We start from the raw sequence: 16,815 nt of genomic DNA on the forward strand, positions 1-16,815 counted from the left end.
ACTCACTATTTGCTGCAGGTGCCTCAGTGGTAGCTCAGAAGAAGGGACCCAGGCCAGGGGACACACTGAAGTTAAGATGTGAGGAGGCCCTGCTGCCTGGTACAGGCGTGGCCCGTTGTGATGAGCAGGTCTTCTCCGTGGCCGTGCTCTAGCTTCTGGGTGGGTGCACCCAGCTGGGTGCAGAAGCAGCTTGAGAGGAGGCAGGGAGAGCAGCACCAAGGGCAGGAGATGTCTGGAGAGGCGCAGTGCCAAAGATGCAAAAGCTCTCAGCACGTGCCTGAAGCTGGCCCTAGCGGGGCAGTGGGAATTTTACCACTGACGCCAGTGGGCTCAGAGTGATGCCAGCATTGCCCTCGTGTGGACATTTCACCCGTGGGGTCTGAACAAGACGGACAACCCCAAGGCAATGGTATTCATGGGGACACAAGCAAAGGAAGTATAGCTGGCTTTGGGTGGACTTATGCATTTCTACATGGTGGCCAACATACAGGGAAGGATTATAAAAAGCAGTGTTTTTCCTTTCCCTTTTCCCCTGCATACTGATAGTGTAAGGGCTTCCTGTTCTGGAAAAAACTCTGCTGCTGACTCAGAGAGAGCAGTTCCAAAAAGCAGAATTTAACTGAAAGGCAATAGACTGGACACATGAAAATCAAGGCATTTAATAAAACACAATGTCTTTTTTTTCTTATGTAAAACTTGTCTTAAATATCTACAAATATACATTTGTTGAAGAGCAAGAGAAAACTCCTTCTTCTGGAGGTACACAGTAATGTTTGAAAGGAAGCTAAAGAAAGGTATTTGGGGGATTGGATGGAATAGGCCAGGCAAGATTTTTTTCCTTGGCTTCTCTGTTAAAAGCTTCACAGATGGTAGCACTGGTGACAGTTTTGCCCGGAGCTGGGATATCTGCGATGCCAACAGAAGTTTTTTTTTCTCTCCTGGAACTGGAGGTGATGGTGTGTGCGTTGCTTGGATAGTATTTCATGGCCAACATGCAAAAAAATTCTTTCACCCCTCTCCTGAAGCTTGCTTTATACATGAAGTAGAGGGTGGGCTTAGAGGCTGAGGCACTGAAAGAGATGCAGGTGATGGCCAGGAAAACCAAGGAGCTCTTTCTGACATCTGTTTCCTGTGGGTGCCACAGCTGTACCAGGCAAAAAGGGAGCCAGGACAGGAGAAACTCCAGGCTTAGCACGAAGAACATCTTGACGGTTTTGACCTTTGTTCTCCGGATGATATTCATTGTCCTCCTGACAGTTGTGCCATTGGTGCCTATTCTCCAAATGTACTTGATGATCTTCTGGTAGAAGAAGATAATGAGGATGGTCGGGATCACAAACTCCACCAAGAGCTGGCTGATAGTGTAGACGACTCCTTCCCAAGAACTGGGGAGAAAAAAGTTGCAGTGGTCGTCGCTGTTGGAGCCGTAGAAAAAGAACACCGGTGATGCAAATACGGTGTCAAACAGCCAAGAGGCCAGAATAATTTTCTTGGCTTGCTTTCTAAACACTTTGAACCTCAGCGGGTAGGCGATAATATAGAATCGATCCACGCAGATGGAGAGGAACACGTGTATCTGGACTCCGGGGGTGAGGTACTGTATGTACCTTCCCAGCTTGCACAGCCCATTTCCCAGTGTCCACCTGCCGTAGGTGAACTGGAGCAGCATGAAGGGTGCGCTTGTGACGCTGATGAGAAGGTCTGCACAAGCCATGGAGACAACAAAGAGGTTGATGGTGGATTTGGTGTTCCTGCTCCTGTGGACCACTAAGCAAACGAGGGAGTTTCCAAAGATGGAGACCAGCCACAGTGCTCCCAAAACCGTGCTGGCTGCTGCAATTTCCCCCGGGCTCAGTCCACAGTGGAAACCAGTGTGGTTCCCACCCGAGCTGGGTCCTGTGGCTGACTCCGACATCTTGTAGGAAGCAGGCGGGATGGCGGTTTCGGAGGAGCTCTTGTTCTGCAGCAGGAGCAAGAAGGTAGGGAGGACGAAAGGAACACTGCTGTTCTGCACGCTGTGGGCAAACATGGCCGCGTCTTTTGCTCAGGCTGCATAAAGAGAGAAGAGAAAAGGTTTGATGGAAAAAGTAGGTGTGAAAAATCTACCATGACCAATGAAAGGTCATTTAAAGTAGTATACATTGATTTCAGAGGAATGGTTCAGAAATAGACAGTGAGACTATTGGGTAGAACAGAAGCCAATAAGTTTCCTGCAGCTTTTTAATAATAGCCTGGCTACATTAGGACAGGCATTTCTGTCCTCTGAAAGACTGTCGTAGTTTAGACTCTCTGGGGCCCAAGCTCTAACCAGTCATTCACTCACCTTCCCCACCCCCCCCCCCCCCGAGGGACTGGTGGAGAGAGAATATAAGAAAAGGTTCCAGAGGGTCAAGATAAGCACAGGGAGGGGTCATTCAACCATGTAGGGGCCAGACGTGAGAGACTTGGGGAAACTAATTCAACACTAAACCCCAAGTAAGGCAATGAGAGACAGAAGTAGATCTGAAGAACTGGACTTTTACTGTCTGAGCTGCTCTGGGGCTGTGGTCAGTGGAATCCTGGCCATTGCAGACTGCAGTTGGCACAACCATAGCATACTGGTTATACAGAAGCCCGCCACTAATCCATTTTAGACTAGTATTCAGTAATGCATAGCTGTTACTATTAACGATAATTGTGTTCGATCCAGTTGGTGACTGCCAGGGATCTTAGGAAACACATTTCGTTTTGGAAACACCTTGTGTTTGAGAGTTTCTGAAACTAAATATGGCTGGACTTCAGTTCTGTGAAAATTTAAACTTCCCCCTACTCCTCCCCTCTTCCGGGGCTTAAGTTCACTCCCGAGTATCTCTACCGCCTCTGCCCTGAGCAGTACAGGGTGGGGGACAGGGAATGTGGGTTGCAGCCAGTCCAGCCCACGCTGGTTTTGGCCTCTCCTTCCTCCTCAGGAAAAGAACTCCTCTCATTCTTGCCCTGCTGCAGCTTAGGGTCCCTCCCACGGGCTGCAGCCTTCATGAACTGCTCCAGCGTGGGGTCCTTTTCCACGGGGTGCAGTCCCTCAGGAACCGGCCGCCCCAGCGCGGGCCCTCCACGGGCCACAGCCTCCGTCGGGCATCCGCCTGCCCCGGCGTGGGGTCCTCCCCGGGCTGCAGGTGGATCCCTGCTCCTCCGTGGGCCTCCATGGGCTGCAGGGGGACAGCCGGCCTCACCATGGCCTGCACCACGGGCTGCAGGGGAATCTTGCCAGGAGCAACTTCACCTCTCCCTCTCCTTCTTCACTGATCTTCCGGTAGAGATCTTCCAGGAGACATCCCCTTCCCTTTCTTAAATACATTATTGCCAATTGGCTCAGCCGCAGGCAGCAGTGAGCCCACCCTGGAGCAGGCCAGGCCCACTGGATAAAGGCGAAGCATCAAGCAGCTTCTCGCAGAAGCCACCGCTGTAGTCCCCTCCGCTACAGAAACTCAACACCAAGATAAATGTCCCCTTAACAGCTAGAGATCGGGGTGCAGTTTCAGCAATGCTGGTGACCTGCAGACTGCGTGAGCGGAATATGCCCCTCTCATCCCAGAAATGACCTTCCCGGTGCCCGTGGAAGTGTCCAAACCCCAGACCGACAGTGTCCCTGCTCCCTTGAACGGACCTAAATTGGTCAAGAAAGTAGACAAAGGAGGGGTTTCTTATACTGAGCAGTGGAACGCAAAGTGGTATTTTCCAGGCTAATACCGTCTGCATTGATAAGGAGACCAGCAGTCAAGGCCTGCTCCCGTCCAATCAATAGTAACACTGGTGTTGATATCCCTAACATCCCTGAATCTTGTTGTTTCTGGATGTAACTGTGGAAGGTAATCGAGGTCTGGATTTGAAGGCAGGCAAAAGATGAGCACGGTGGAAGGACCGGCACAGAGCTGAGTGGGCGCTTCTCACCGTGAATGCTCCCCAGCCCTGCCACAGCAAGGAAATTTTCATCAAGAGCCGGCCGTTGCACACCTTCAAGAGTCTATCCTGAACATCAGCGCTGTCCCCGCATGTCCTTGCCACCTTAGTTACTGTCTCATCAAGGGTGCCGTTTCCCACAGTCAGCTTGGGAACAAGGAGGCCTGACAACCTCCCCCCAGACCCTGCAGAAGACTTTGTTATCAAGGGCAGAGTGTTGACTGAGCAGGAAAATTCTGCGGGAGGGTGGCAATGTCCTCATGCAGCTGAGATGTGGGGGGATTTTCAGCAGTGGAGCCTCGGGTTGTGTTGGTTGAACCGTCACTAGATGTGACTGCAGCCAGCTGTGTAGGACCTGTAGTGCTCAGGAGAAAACCCTGGGAGAGGGTCGATGTGCTTACCTTGGTCAAGCACCTCCCAAGCAGCACGTCTGATTCTTCACAGCTCACCGTGTTGAGCCTGGCTGTCTAGCGCAACCTGTCCTCGAGCGACCTGAAGGTCCTGCAGGTCTGTGGGTGACCCAAGAGGCAACTGAAGAGTTGCCACAGGCAACTGACACCAAGACAGAACACGGAACTTCTGCCCGGAGCTGTGTCACAGAGAAGCCCTTGCCCAGGTCTGGGAAGGGAGGCGGTCACCTTGTCTTGGCCTTGGCATGTGCCAAATTTCTGAGCTCAGGAGCCCTCTGTTGACATGACGTGCGGGTTTGCAGGGCTTTGGGGGTGACCAGATGAGTGCAAGCCCTGTTGTTTTCAGACGTCAATGGCTCAGTTTACAGTCCCCCCTTCCTCCTTTTCCTTTCAAGTAGATCCCCTTCTTTGCTTGTGTCCTGGTTCTGGCTAGGATAGAGTTAATATTCACCTGAGCTGGGTGGAGAACTGGAGCTGGTAGCCCCTATGGCTGGGGCACCCAGCTGGGACAATTAACTAATTAGCTACCAGCTGGGGTTAATTTACCCAAATTAGCCAAAGGGCTATTCCATCCCCTCTGACATCATGCTCAGTATAGAAGTGAGGAGGGTGCTGAGGGGAGCCTCCTGCTACTTGGAAGGAACTAGGTGTGGAGATTTGTTGTAAGCCATTATACTGTATTTGTGTTGCATCAGTGTTTTGTTTTCTTCTGTTTTTGCTGTTAAATTTACTTTTTGTTCAATCTCAACCCACGTATTTTTCCAATTATTTATTTTATTTTAACCAATTCTCCCTTTTGTCCCACTGGAGGGTGGGGAGGGTGGAGTGAGAGAGAGACTGTGTAGTCTGGTCCTGATCGCGGCTGAACTACAACAGCGTGCCAGACCCTTGCAGCCCTTCCTCCTTCTCTTCATCTCTTCCCTGTACAGGCGTTGCTTGTCTGGCACTGACAACGTAGCCTTGATGGCTCTGAGGCCGGGTAGTGAATGGCAAGAAATCATAGAGCATGAGTCAAGAGAAGAGGTTGGAACTGGGCTTAAAGGCGATGATGGCTCTGTTAGCTGCCAAACAGCTCGCTATAAGATGGAGAGTAGTGGAACCTGGGGGCCCTCAGCGTTTACCTCTCTAAAGCAGCACAGAGCAGTCATGCAACGGGGACTCTCATTGCTGACTCCCAACCACCGCTAATGCTAACACAATCAGTAATCCATCTGCTTTTTAGAAAGTTTTCTTTTACCTTCACAGACGCTAGACACAGTCCTGCATTTCAGAGCAAGCCCTGAAATAGAGCTTCTGCAAACTAACAGTGGTGTTACCTCATCCTCCTGAGAGGAGGAGACCTACATCCCCAAAGGAGTAAGGCAAATTCTCCTCCAAATAAATATGTGAAGCTGATGGACCCAAGGTGTACATGCGCAAAAGGCATCTGGGTTTTGATGAGCACATCAACCATCACCCCTCTGCAGAGGGGTGCAGAGAGGCCCTGCCTCTCCTTGCTGTTGCCTAACAGGCACAGTCATTGCTGTTCCACTTCCCACCTGGACCAAAGGCCCAGCTGGTCCCATTGGGTTGTTTTCTCACTGTGCTGGTAAAGAAAGAGCAGCAGGAGCTGGCTCCACCTGCAGCCACAGCTCCCTGGCAGCTTGTCTCCTCTGGGATGCCTATGAGGGGCCTCTTAGCACATGAACCCGTGGAGGATGCCATCAGGCGAGCGTGTGACTGCAGAGCTTGTTCTCCTGGTCCTGTTTGGGAGAACTCACTATTTGCTGCAGGTGCCTCAGTGGTAGCTCAGAAGAAGGGACCCAGGCCAGGGGACACACTGAAGTTAAGATGTGAGGAGGCCCTGCTGCCTGGTACAGCCGTGGCCCATTGTGATGAGCAGGTCTTCTCCATGGCCGTGCTCTGGCTTCTCGGTGGGTGCATCCAGCTGGGTGCAGAAGCAGCTTGAGAAGAGGCGGGGAGAGCAGCACCAAGGGCAGGAGAGGCACAGTGCCAAAGATGCAAAAGCTCTCAGCACGTGCCTGAAGCTGGCCCTAGCGGGGCAGTGGGAATTTTACCACTGACGCCAGTGGGCTCAGAGTGATGCCAGCATTGCCCTCGTGTGGACATTTCACCCGTGGGGTCTGAACAAGACGGACAACCCCAAGGCAATGGTATTCATGGGGACACAAGCAAAGGAAGTATAGCTGGCTTTGGGTGGACTTATGCATTTCTACATGGTGGCCAACATACAGGGAAGGATTATAAAAAGCAGTGTTTTTCCTTTCCCTTTTCCCCTGCATACTGATAGTGTAAGGGCTTCCTGTTCTGGAAAAAAACTCTGCTGCTGACTCAGAGAGAGCAGTTCCAAAAAGCAGAATTTAACTGAAAGGCAATAGACTGGACACATGAAAATCAAGGCATTTAATAAAACACAATGTCTTTTTTTTCTTATGTAAAACTTGTCTTAAATATCTACAAATATACATTTGTTGAAGAGCAAGAGAAAACTCCTTCTTCTGGAGGTACACAGTAATGTTTGAAAGGAAGCTAAAGAAAGGTATTTGGGGGATTGGATGGAATAGGCCAGGCAAGATTTTTTTCCTTGGCTTCTCTGTTAAAAGCTTCACAGATGGTAGCACTGGTGACAGTTTTGCCCGGAGCTGGGATATCTGCGATGCCAACAGAAGTTTTTTTTTCTCTCCTGGAACTGGAGGTGATGGTGTGTGCGTTGCTTGGATAGTATTTCATGGCCAACATGCAAAAAAATTCTTTCACCCCTCTCCTGAAGCTTGCTTTATACATGAAGTAGAGGGTGGGCTTAGAGGCTGAGGCACTGAAAGAGATGCAGGTGATGGCCAGGAAAACCAAGGAGCTCTTTCTGACATCTGTTTCCTGCGGGTGCCACAGCTGTACCAGGCAAAAAGGGAGCCAGGACAGGAGAAACTCCAGGCTTAGCACGAAGAACATCTTGACGGTTTTGACCTTTGTTCTCCGGATGATATTCATTGTCCTCCTGACAGTTGTGCCATTGGTGCCTATTCTCCAAATGTACTTGATGATCTTCTGGTAGAAGAAGATAATGAGGATGGTCGGGATCACAAACTCCACCAAGAGCTGGCTGATAGTGTAGACGACTCCTTCCCAAGAACTGGGGAGAAAAAAGTTGCAGTGGTCGTCGCTGTTGGAGCCGTAGAAAAAGAACACCGGTGATGCAAATACGGTGTCAAACAGCCAAGAGGCCAGAATAATTTTCTTGGCTTGCTTTCTAAACACTTTGAACCTCAGCGGGTAGGCGATAATATAGAATCGATCCACGCAGATGGAGAGGAACACGTGTATCTGGACTCCGGGGGTGAGGTACTGTATGTACCTTCCCAGCTTGCACAGCCCATTTCCCAGCGTCCACCTGCCGTAGGTGAACTGGAGCAGCATGAAGGGTGCGCTTGTGACGCTGATGAGAAGGTCTGCACAAGCCATGGAGACAACAAAGAGGTTGATGGTGGATTTGGTGTTCCTGCTCCTGTGGACCACTAAGCAAACGAGGGAGTTTCCAAAGATGGAGACCAGCCACAGTGCTCCCAAAACCGTGCTGGCTGCTGCAATTTCCCCCGGGCTCAGTCCACAGTGGAAACCAGTGTGGTTCCCACCCGAGCTGGGTCCTGTGGCTGACTCCGACATCTTGTAGGAAGCAGGCGGGATGGCGGTTTCGGAGGAGCTCTTGTTCTGCAGCAGGAGCAAGAAGGTAGGGAGGACGAAAGGAACACTGCTGTTCTGCACGCTGTGGGCAAACATGGCCGCGTCTTTTGCTCAGGCTGCATAAAGAGAGAAGAGAAAAGGTTTGATGGAAAAAGTAGGTGTGAAAAATCTACCATGACCAATGAAAGGTCATTTAAAGTAGTATACATTGATTTCAGAGGAACGGTTCAGAAATAGACAGTGAGACTATTGGGTAGAACAGAAGCCAATAAGTTTCCTGCAGCTTTTTATTAACGGCCTGGCTACATTAGGACAGGCATTTCTGTCCTCTGAAAGACTGTCGTAGTTTAGACTCTCTGGGGCCCAAGCTCTAACCAGTCATTCACTCACCTTCCCCACCCCCCCGAGGGACTGGTGGAGAGAGAATATAAGAAAAGGTTCCAGAGGGTCAAGATAAGCACAGGGAGGGGTCATTCAACCATGTAGGGGCCAGACGTGAGAGACTTGGGGAAACTAATTCAACACTAAACCCCAAGTAAGGCAATGAGAGACAGAAGTAGATCTGAAGAACTGGACTTTTACTGTCTGAGCTGCTCTGGGGCTGTGGTCAGTGGAATCCTGGCCATTGCAGACTGCAGTTGGCACAACCATAGCATACTGGTTATACAGAAGCCCGCCACTAATCCATTTTAGACTAGTATTCAGTAATGCATAGCTGTTACTATTAACGATAATTGTGTTCGATCCAGTTGGTGACTGCCAGGGATCTTAGGAAACACATTTCGTTTTGGAAACACCTTGTGTTTGAGAGTTTCTGAAACTAAATATGGCTGGACTTCAGTTCTGTGAAAATTTAAACTTCCCCCTACTCCTCCCCTCTTCCGGGGCTTAAGTTCACTCCCGAGTATCTCTACCGCCTCTGCCCTGAGCAGCACAGGGTGGGGGACAGGGAATGTGGGTTGCAGCCAGTCCAGCCCACGCTGGTTTTGGCCTCTCCTTCCTCTTAGGAAAAGAACTCCTCTCATTCTTGCCCTGCTGCAGCTTAGGGTCCCTCCCACGGGCTGCATGCCTTCATGAACTGCTCCAGCGTGGGGTCCTTTTCCACGGGGTGCAGTCCCTCAGGAACCGGCCGCCCCAGCGCGGGCCCTCCACGGGCCACAGCCTCCGTCGGGCATCCGCCTGCCCTGGCGTGGGGTCCTCCCCGGGCTGCAGGTGGATCCCTGCTCCTCCGTGGGCCTCCATGGGCTGCAGGGGGACAGCCAGCCTCACCATGGCCTGCACCACGGGCAGCAGGGGAATCTTGCCAGGAGCAACTTCACCTCTCCCTCTCCTTCTTCACTGATCTTCCGGTAGAGATCTTCCAGGAGACATCCCCTTCCCTTTCTTAAATACATTATTGCCAATTGGCTCAGCCGCAGGCAGCAGTGAGCCCACCCTGGAGCAGGCCAGGCCCACTGGATAAAGGCGAAGCATCAAGCAGCTTCTCGCAGAAGCCACCGCTGTAGTCCCCTCCGCTACAGAAACCCAACACCAAGATAAATGTCCCCTTAACAGCTAGAGATCGGGGTGCAGTTTCAGCAATGCTGGTGACCTGCAGACTGCGTGAGCGGAATATGCCCCTCTCATCCCAGAAATGACCTTCCCGGTGCCCGTGGAAGTGTCCAAACCCCAGACCGACAGTGTCCCTGCTCCCTTGAACGGACCTAAATTGGTCAAGAAAGTAGACAAAGGAGGGGTTTCTTATACTGAGCAGTGGAACGCAAAGTGGTATTTTCCAGGCTAATACCGTCTGCATTGATAAGGAGACCAGCAGTCAAGGCCTGCTCCCATCCAATCAATAGTAACACTGGTGTTGATATCCCTAACATCCCTGAATCTTGTTGTTTCTGGATGTAACTGTGGAAGGTAATCGAGGTCTGGATTTGAAGGCAGGCAAAAGATGAGCACGGTGGAAGGACCGGCACAGAGCTGAGTGGGCGCTTCTCACCGTGAATGCTCCCCAGCCCTGCCACAGCAAGGAAATTTTCATCAAGAGCCGGCCGTTGCACACCTTCAAGAGTCTATCCTGAACATCAGCGCTGTCCCCGCATGTCCTTGCCACCTTAGTTACTGTCTCATCAAGGGTGCCGTTTCCCACAGTCAGCTTGGGAACAAGGAGGCCTGACAACCTCCCCCCAGACCCTGCAGAAGACTTTGTTATCAAGGGCAGAGTGTTGACTGAGCAGGAAAATTCTGCGGGAGGGTGGCAATGTCCTCATGCAGCTGAGATGTGGGGGGATTTTCAGCAGTGGAGCCTCGGGTTGTGTTGGTTGAACCGTCACTAGATGTGACTGCAGCCAGCTGTGTAGGACCTGTAGTGCTCAGGAGAAAACCCTGGGAGAGGGTCGATGTGCTTACCTTGGTCAAGCACCTCCCAAGCAGCACGTCTGATTCTTCACAGCTCACCGTGTTGAGCCTGGCTGTCTAGCGCAACCTGTCCTCGAGCGACCTGAAGGTCCTGCAGGTCTGTGGGTGACCCAAGAGGCAACTGAAGAGTTGCCACAGGCAACTGACACCAAGACAGAACACGGAACTTCTGCCCGGAGCTGTGTCACAGAGAAGCCCTTGCCCAGGTCTGGGAAGGGAGGCGGTCACCTTGTCTTGGCCTTGGCATGTGCCAAATTTCTGAGCTCAGGAGCCCTCTGTTGACATGACGTGCGGGTTTGCAGGGCTTTGGGGGTGACCAGATGAGTGCAAGCCCTGTTGTTTTCAGACGTCAATGGCTCAGTTTACAGTCCCCCCTTCCTCCTTTTCCTTTCAAGTAGATCCCCTTCTTTGCTTGTGTCCTGGTTCTGGCTAGGATAGAGTTAATATTCACCTGAGCTGGGTGGAGAACTGGAGCTGGTAGCCCCTATGGCTGGGGCACCCAGCTGGGACAATTAACTAATTAGCTACCAGCTGGGGTTAATTTACCCAAATTAGCCAAAGGGCTATTCCATCCCCTCTGACATCATGCTCAGTATAGAAGTGAGGAGGGTGCTGAGGGGAGCCTCCTGCTACTTGGAAGGAACTAGGTGTGGAGATTTGTTGTAAGCCATTATACTGTATTTGTGTTGCATCAGTGTTTTGTTTTCTTCTGTTTTTGCTGTTAAATTTACTTTTTGTTCAATCTCAACCCACGTATTTTTCCAATTATTTATTTTATTTTAACCAATTCTCCCTTTTGTCCCACTGGAGGGTGGGGAGGGTGGAGTGAGAGAGAGACTGTGTAGTCTGGTCCTGATCGCGGCTGAACTACAACAGCGTGCCAGACCCTTGCAGCCCTTCCTCCTTCTCTTCATCTCTTCCCTGTACAGGCGTTGCTTGTCTGGCACTGACAACGTAGCCTTGATGGCTCTGAGGCCGGGTAGTGAATGGCAAGAAATCATAGAGCATGAGGCAAGAGAAGAGGTTGGAACTGGGCTTAAAGGCGATGATGGCTCTGTTAGCTGCCAAACAGCTCGCTATAAGATGGAGAGTAGTGGAACCTGGGGGCCCTCAGCGTTTACCTCTCTAAAGCAGCACAGAGCAGTCATGCAACGGGGACTCTCATTGCTGACTCCCAACCACCGCTAATGCTAACACAATCAGTAATCCATCTGCTTTTTAGAAAGTTTTCTTTTACCTTCACAGACGCTAGACACAGCCCTGCATTTCAGAGCAAGCCCTGAAATAGAGCTTCTGCAAACTAACAGTGGTGTTACCTCATCCTCCTGAGAGGAGGAGACCTACATCCCCAAAGGAGTAAGGCAAATTCTCCTCCAAATAAATATGTGAAGCTGATGGACCCAAGGTGTACATGCGCAAAAGGCATCTGGGTTTTGATGAGCACATCAACCATCACCCCTCTGCAGAGGGGTGCAGAGAGGCCCTGCCTCTCCTTGCTGTTGCCTAACAGGCACAGTCATTGCTGTTCCACTTCCCACCTGGACCAAAGGCCCAGCTGGTCCCATTGGGTTGTTTTCTCACTGTGCTGGTAAAGAAAGAGCAGCAGGAGCTGGCTCCACCTGCAGCCACAGCTCCCTGGCAGCTTGTCTCCTCTGGGATGCCTATGAGGGGCCTCTTAGCACATGAACCCATGGAGGATGCCATCAGGCGAGCGTGTGACTGCAGAGCTTGTTCTCCTGGTCCTGTTTGGGAGAACTCACTATTTGCTGCAGGTGCCTCAGTGGTAGCTCAGAAGAAGGGACCCAGGCCAGGGGACACACTGAAGTTAAGATGTGAGGAGGCCCTGCTGCCTGGTACAGCCGTGGCCCATTGTGATGAGCAGGTCTTCTCCATGGCTGTGCTCTGGCTTCTGGGTGGGTGCACCCAGCTGGGTGCAGAAGCAGCTTGAGAGGAGGCGGGGAGAGCAGCACCAAGGGCAGGAGAGGCACAGTGCCAAAGATGCAAAAGCTCTCAGCACGTGCCTGAAGCTGGCCCTAGCGGGGCAGTGGGAATTTTACCACTGACGCCAGTGGGCTCAGAGTGATGCCAGCATTGCCCTCGTGTGGACATTTCACCCGTGGGGTCTGAACAAGACGGACAACCCCAAGGCAATGGTATTCATGGGGACACAAGCAAAGGAAGTATAGCTGGCTTTGGGTGGACTTATGCATTTCTACATGGTGGCCAACATACAGGGAAGGATTATAAAAAGCAGTGTTTTTCCTTTCCCTTTTCCCCTGCATACTGATAGTGTAAGGGCTTCCTGTTCTGGAAAAAAACTCTGCTGCTGACTCAGAGAGAGCAGTTCCAAAAAGCAGAATTTAACTGAAAGGCAATAGACTGGACACATGAAAATCAAGGCATTTAATAAAACACAATGTCTTTTTTTTCTTATGTAAAACTTGTCTTAAATATCTACAAATATACATTTGTTGAAGAGCAAGAGAAAACTCCTTCTTCTGGAGGTACACAGTAATGTTTGAAAGGAAGCTAAAGAAAGGTATTTGGGGGATTGGATGGAATAGGCCAGGCAAGATTTTTTTCCTTGGCTTCTCTGTTAAAAGCTTCACAGATGGTAGCACTGGTGACAGTTTTGCCCGGAGCTGGGATATCTGCGATCCCAACAGAAGTTTTTTTTTCTCTCCTGGAACTGGAGGTGATGGTGTGTGCGTTGCTTGGATAGTATTTCATGGCCAACATGCAAAAAAATTCTTTCACCCCTCTCCTGAAGCTTGCTTTATACATGAAGTAGAGGGTGGGCTTAGAGGCTGAGGCACTGAAAGAGATGCAGGTGATGGCCAGGAAAACCAAGGAGCTCTTTCTGACATCTGTTTCCTGTGGGTGCCACAGCTGTACCAGGCAAAAAGGGAGCCAGGACAGGAGAAACTCCAGGCTTAGCACGAAGAACATCTTGACGGTTTTGACCTTTGTTCTCCGGATGATATTCATTGTCCTCCTGACAGTTGTGCCATTGGTGCCTATTCTCCAAATGTACTTGATGATCTTCTGGTAGAAGAAGATAATGAGGATGGTCGGGATCACAAACTCCACCAAGAGCTGGCTGATAGTGTAGACGACTCCTTCCCAAGAACTGGGGAGAAAAAAGTTGCAGTGGTCGTCGCTGTTGGAGCCGTAGAAAAAGAACACCGGTGATGCAAATACGGTGTCAAACAGCCAAGAGGCCAGAATAATTTTCTTGGCTTGCTTTCTAAACACTTTGAACCTCAGCGGGTAGGCGATAATATAGAATCGATCCACGCAGATGGAGAGGAACACGTGTATCTGGACTCCGGGGGTGAGGTACTGTATGTACCTTCCCAGCTTGCACAGCCCATTTCCCAGCGTCCACCTGCCGTAGGTGAACTGGAGCAGCATGAAGGGTGCGCTTGTGACGCTGATGAGAAGGTCTGCACAAGCCATGGAGACAACAAAGAGGTTGATGGTGGATTTGGTGTTCCTGCTCCTGTGGACCACTAAGCAAACGAGGGAGTTTCCAAAGATGGAGACCAGCCACAGTGCTCCCAAAACCGTGCTGGCTGCTGCAATTTCCCCCGGGCTCAGTCCACAGTGGAAACCAGTGTGGTTCCCACCCGAGCTGGGTCCTGTGGCTGACTCCGACATCTTGTAGGAAGCAGGCGGGATGGCGGTTTCGGAGGAGCTCTTGTTCTGCAGCAGGAGCAAGAAGGTAGGGAGGACGAAAGGAACACTGCTGTTCTGCACGCTGTGGGCAAACATCGCCGCGTCTTTTGCTCAGGCTGCATAAAGAGAGAAGAGAAAAGGTTTGATGGAAAAAGTAGGTGTGAAAAATCTACCATGACCAATGAAAGGTCATTTAAAGTAGTATACATTGATTTCAGAGGAACGGTTCAGAAATAGACAGTGAGACTATTGGGTAGAACAGAAGCCAATAAGTTTCCTGCAGCTTTTTATTAACGGCCTGGCTACATTAGGACAGGCATTTCTGTCCTCTGAAAGACTGTCGTAGTTTAGACTCTCTGGGGCCCAAGCTCTAACCAGTCATTCACTCACCTTCCCCACCCCCCCGAGGGACTGGTGGAGAGAGAATATAAGAAAAGGTTCCAGAGGGTCAAGATAAGCACAGGGAGGGGTCATTCAACCATGTAGGGGCCAGACGTGAGAGACTTGGGGAAACTAATTCAACACTAAACCCCAAGTAAGGCAATGAGAGACAGAAGTAGATCTGAAGAACTGGACTTTTACTGTCTGAGCTGCTCTGGGGCTGTGGTCAGTGGAATCCTGGCCATTGCAGACTGCAGTTGGCACAACCATAGCATACTGGTTATACAGAAGCCCGCCACTAATCCATTTTAGACTAGTATTCAGTAATGCATAGCTGTTACTATTAACGATAATTGTGTTCGATCCAGTTGGTGACTGCCAGGGATCTTAGGAAACACATTTCGTTTTGGAAACACCTTGTGTTTGAGAGTTTCTGAAACTAAATATGGCTGGACTTCAGTTCTGTGAAAATTTAAACTTCCCCCTACTCCTCCCCTCTTCCGGGGCTTAAGTTCACTCCCGAGTATCTCTACCGCCTCTGCCCTGAGCAGCACAGGGTGGGGGACAGGGAATGTGGGTTGCAGCCAGTCCAGCCCACGCTGGTTTTGGCCTCTCCTTCCTCTTAGGAAAAGAACTCCTCTCATTCTTGCCCTGCTGCAGCTTAGGGTCCCTCCCACGGGCTGCATGCCTTCATGAACTGCTCCAGCGTGGGGTCCTGTTCCATGGGGTGCAGTCCCTCAGGGACCGGCCGCCCCAGCCCGGGCCCTCCACGGGCCACAGCCTCCGTCGGGCATCCGCCTGCCCTGGCGTGGGGTCCTCCCCGGGCTGCAGGTGGATCCCTGCTCCTCCGTGGGCCTCCATGGGCTGCAGGGGGACAGCCGGCCTCACCATGGCCTGCACCACGGGCTGCAGGGGAATCTTGCCAGGAGCAACTTCACCTCTCCCTCTCCTTCTTCACTGATCTTCCGGTAGAGATCTTCCAGGAGACATCCCCTTCCCTTTCTTAAATACATTATTGCCAATTGGCTCAGCCGCAGGCAGCAGTGAGCCCACCCTGGAGCAGGCCAGGCCCACTGGATAAAGGCGAAGCATCAAGCAGCTTCTCGCAGAAGCCACCGCTGTAGTCCCCTCCGCTACAGAAACCCAACACCAAGATAAATGTCCCCTTAACAGCTAGAGATCGGGGTGCAGTTTCAGCAATGCTGGTGACCTGCAGACTGCGTGAGCGGAATATGCCCCTCTCATCCCAGAAATGACCTTCCCGGTGCCCGTGGAAGTGTCCAAACCCCAGACCGACAGTGTCCCTGCTCCCTTGAACGGACCTAAATTGGTCAAGAAAGTAGACAAAGGAGGGGTTTCTTATACTGAGCAGTGGAACGCAAAGTGGTATTTTCCAGGCTAATACCGTCTGCATTGATAAGGAGACCAGCAGTCAAGGCCTGCTCCCATCCAATCAATAGTAACACTGGTGTTGATATCCCTAACATCCCTGAATCTTGTTGTTTCTGGATGTAACTGTGGAAGGTAATCGAGGTCTGGATTTGAAGGCAGGCAAAAGATGAGCACGGTGGAAGGACCGGCACAGAGCTGAGTGGGCGCTTCTCACCGTGAATGCTCCCCAGCCCTGCCACAGCAAGGAAATTTTCATCAAGAGCCGGCCGTTGCACACCTTCAAGAGTCTATCCTGAACATCAGTGCTGTCCCCGCATGTCCTTGCCACCTTAGTTACTGTCTCATCAAGGGTGCCGTTTCCCACAGTCAGCTTGGGAACAAGGAGGCCTGACAACCTCCCCCCAGACCCTGCAGAAGACTTTGTTATCAAGGGCAGAGTGTTGACTGAGCAGGAAAATTCTGCGGGAGGGTGGCAATGTCCTCATGCAGCTGAGATGTGGGGGGATTTTCAGCAGTGGAGCCTCGGGTTGTGTTGGTTGAACCGTCACTAGATGTGACTGCAGCCAGCTGTGTAGGACCTGTAGTGCTCAGGAGAAAACCCTGGGAGAGGGTCGATGTGCTTACCTTGGTCAAGCACCTCCCAAGCAGCACGTCTGATTCTTCACAGCTCACCGTGTTGAGCCTGGCTGTCTAGCGCAACCTGTCCTCGAGCGACCTGAAGGTCCTGCAGGTCTGTGGGTGACCCAAGAGGCAACTGAAGAGTTGCCACAGGCAACTGACACCAAGACAGAACACGGAACTTCTGCCCGGAGCTGTGTCACAGAGAAGCCCTTGCCCAGGTCTGGGAAGGGAGGCGGTCACCTTGTCTTGGCCTTGGCATGTGCCAAATTTCTGAGCTCAGGAGCCCTCTGTTGACATGACGTGCGGGTTTGCA

At 51.4% G+C, this 16,815-nt stretch overlaps 3 protein-coding genes across 3 annotated transcripts; all 3 read right to left on the bottom strand.

Annotated features, from left to right (window-relative positions):
• Positions 1 to 784: 784 nt before the first annotated feature.
• Positions 785 to 2,029, bottom strand: LOC147602166 (putative G protein-coupled receptor 19). The gene has a single exon (XM_086759087.1). The coding sequence runs from the start codon at positions 2,027 to 2,029 to the stop codon at positions 785 to 787; it is 1,245 nt and encodes a 414-aa protein (XP_086615213.1).
• Positions 2,030 to 6,875: 4,846 nt separating this feature from the next.
• LOC147602167 (putative G protein-coupled receptor 19) lies at positions 6,876 to 8,120 on the bottom strand. Its single transcript, XM_086759306.1, has one exon. The coding sequence runs from the start codon at positions 8,118 to 8,120 to the stop codon at positions 6,876 to 6,878; it is 1,245 nt and encodes a 414-aa protein (XP_086615432.1).
• A 4,839-nt stretch (positions 8,121 to 12,959) lies between these two features.
• Positions 12,960 to 14,204, bottom strand: LOC147602168 (putative G protein-coupled receptor 19). The gene has a single exon (XM_086759433.1). It carries the CDS (start codon positions 14,202 to 14,204, stop codon positions 12,960 to 12,962), a length of 1,245 nt encoding a protein of 414 aa, XP_086615559.1.
• Positions 14,205 to 16,815: the final 2,611 nt, after the last annotated feature.

Source organism: Chlamydotis macqueenii, chromosome 1, assembly GCF_036417535.1.
Source record: "Chlamydotis macqueenii isolate bChlMac1 chromosome 1, bChlMac1.mat, whole genome shotgun sequence".
Classification (NCBI taxonomy): Eukaryota; Metazoa; Chordata; class Aves; order Otidiformes; family Otididae; genus Chlamydotis; species Chlamydotis macqueenii.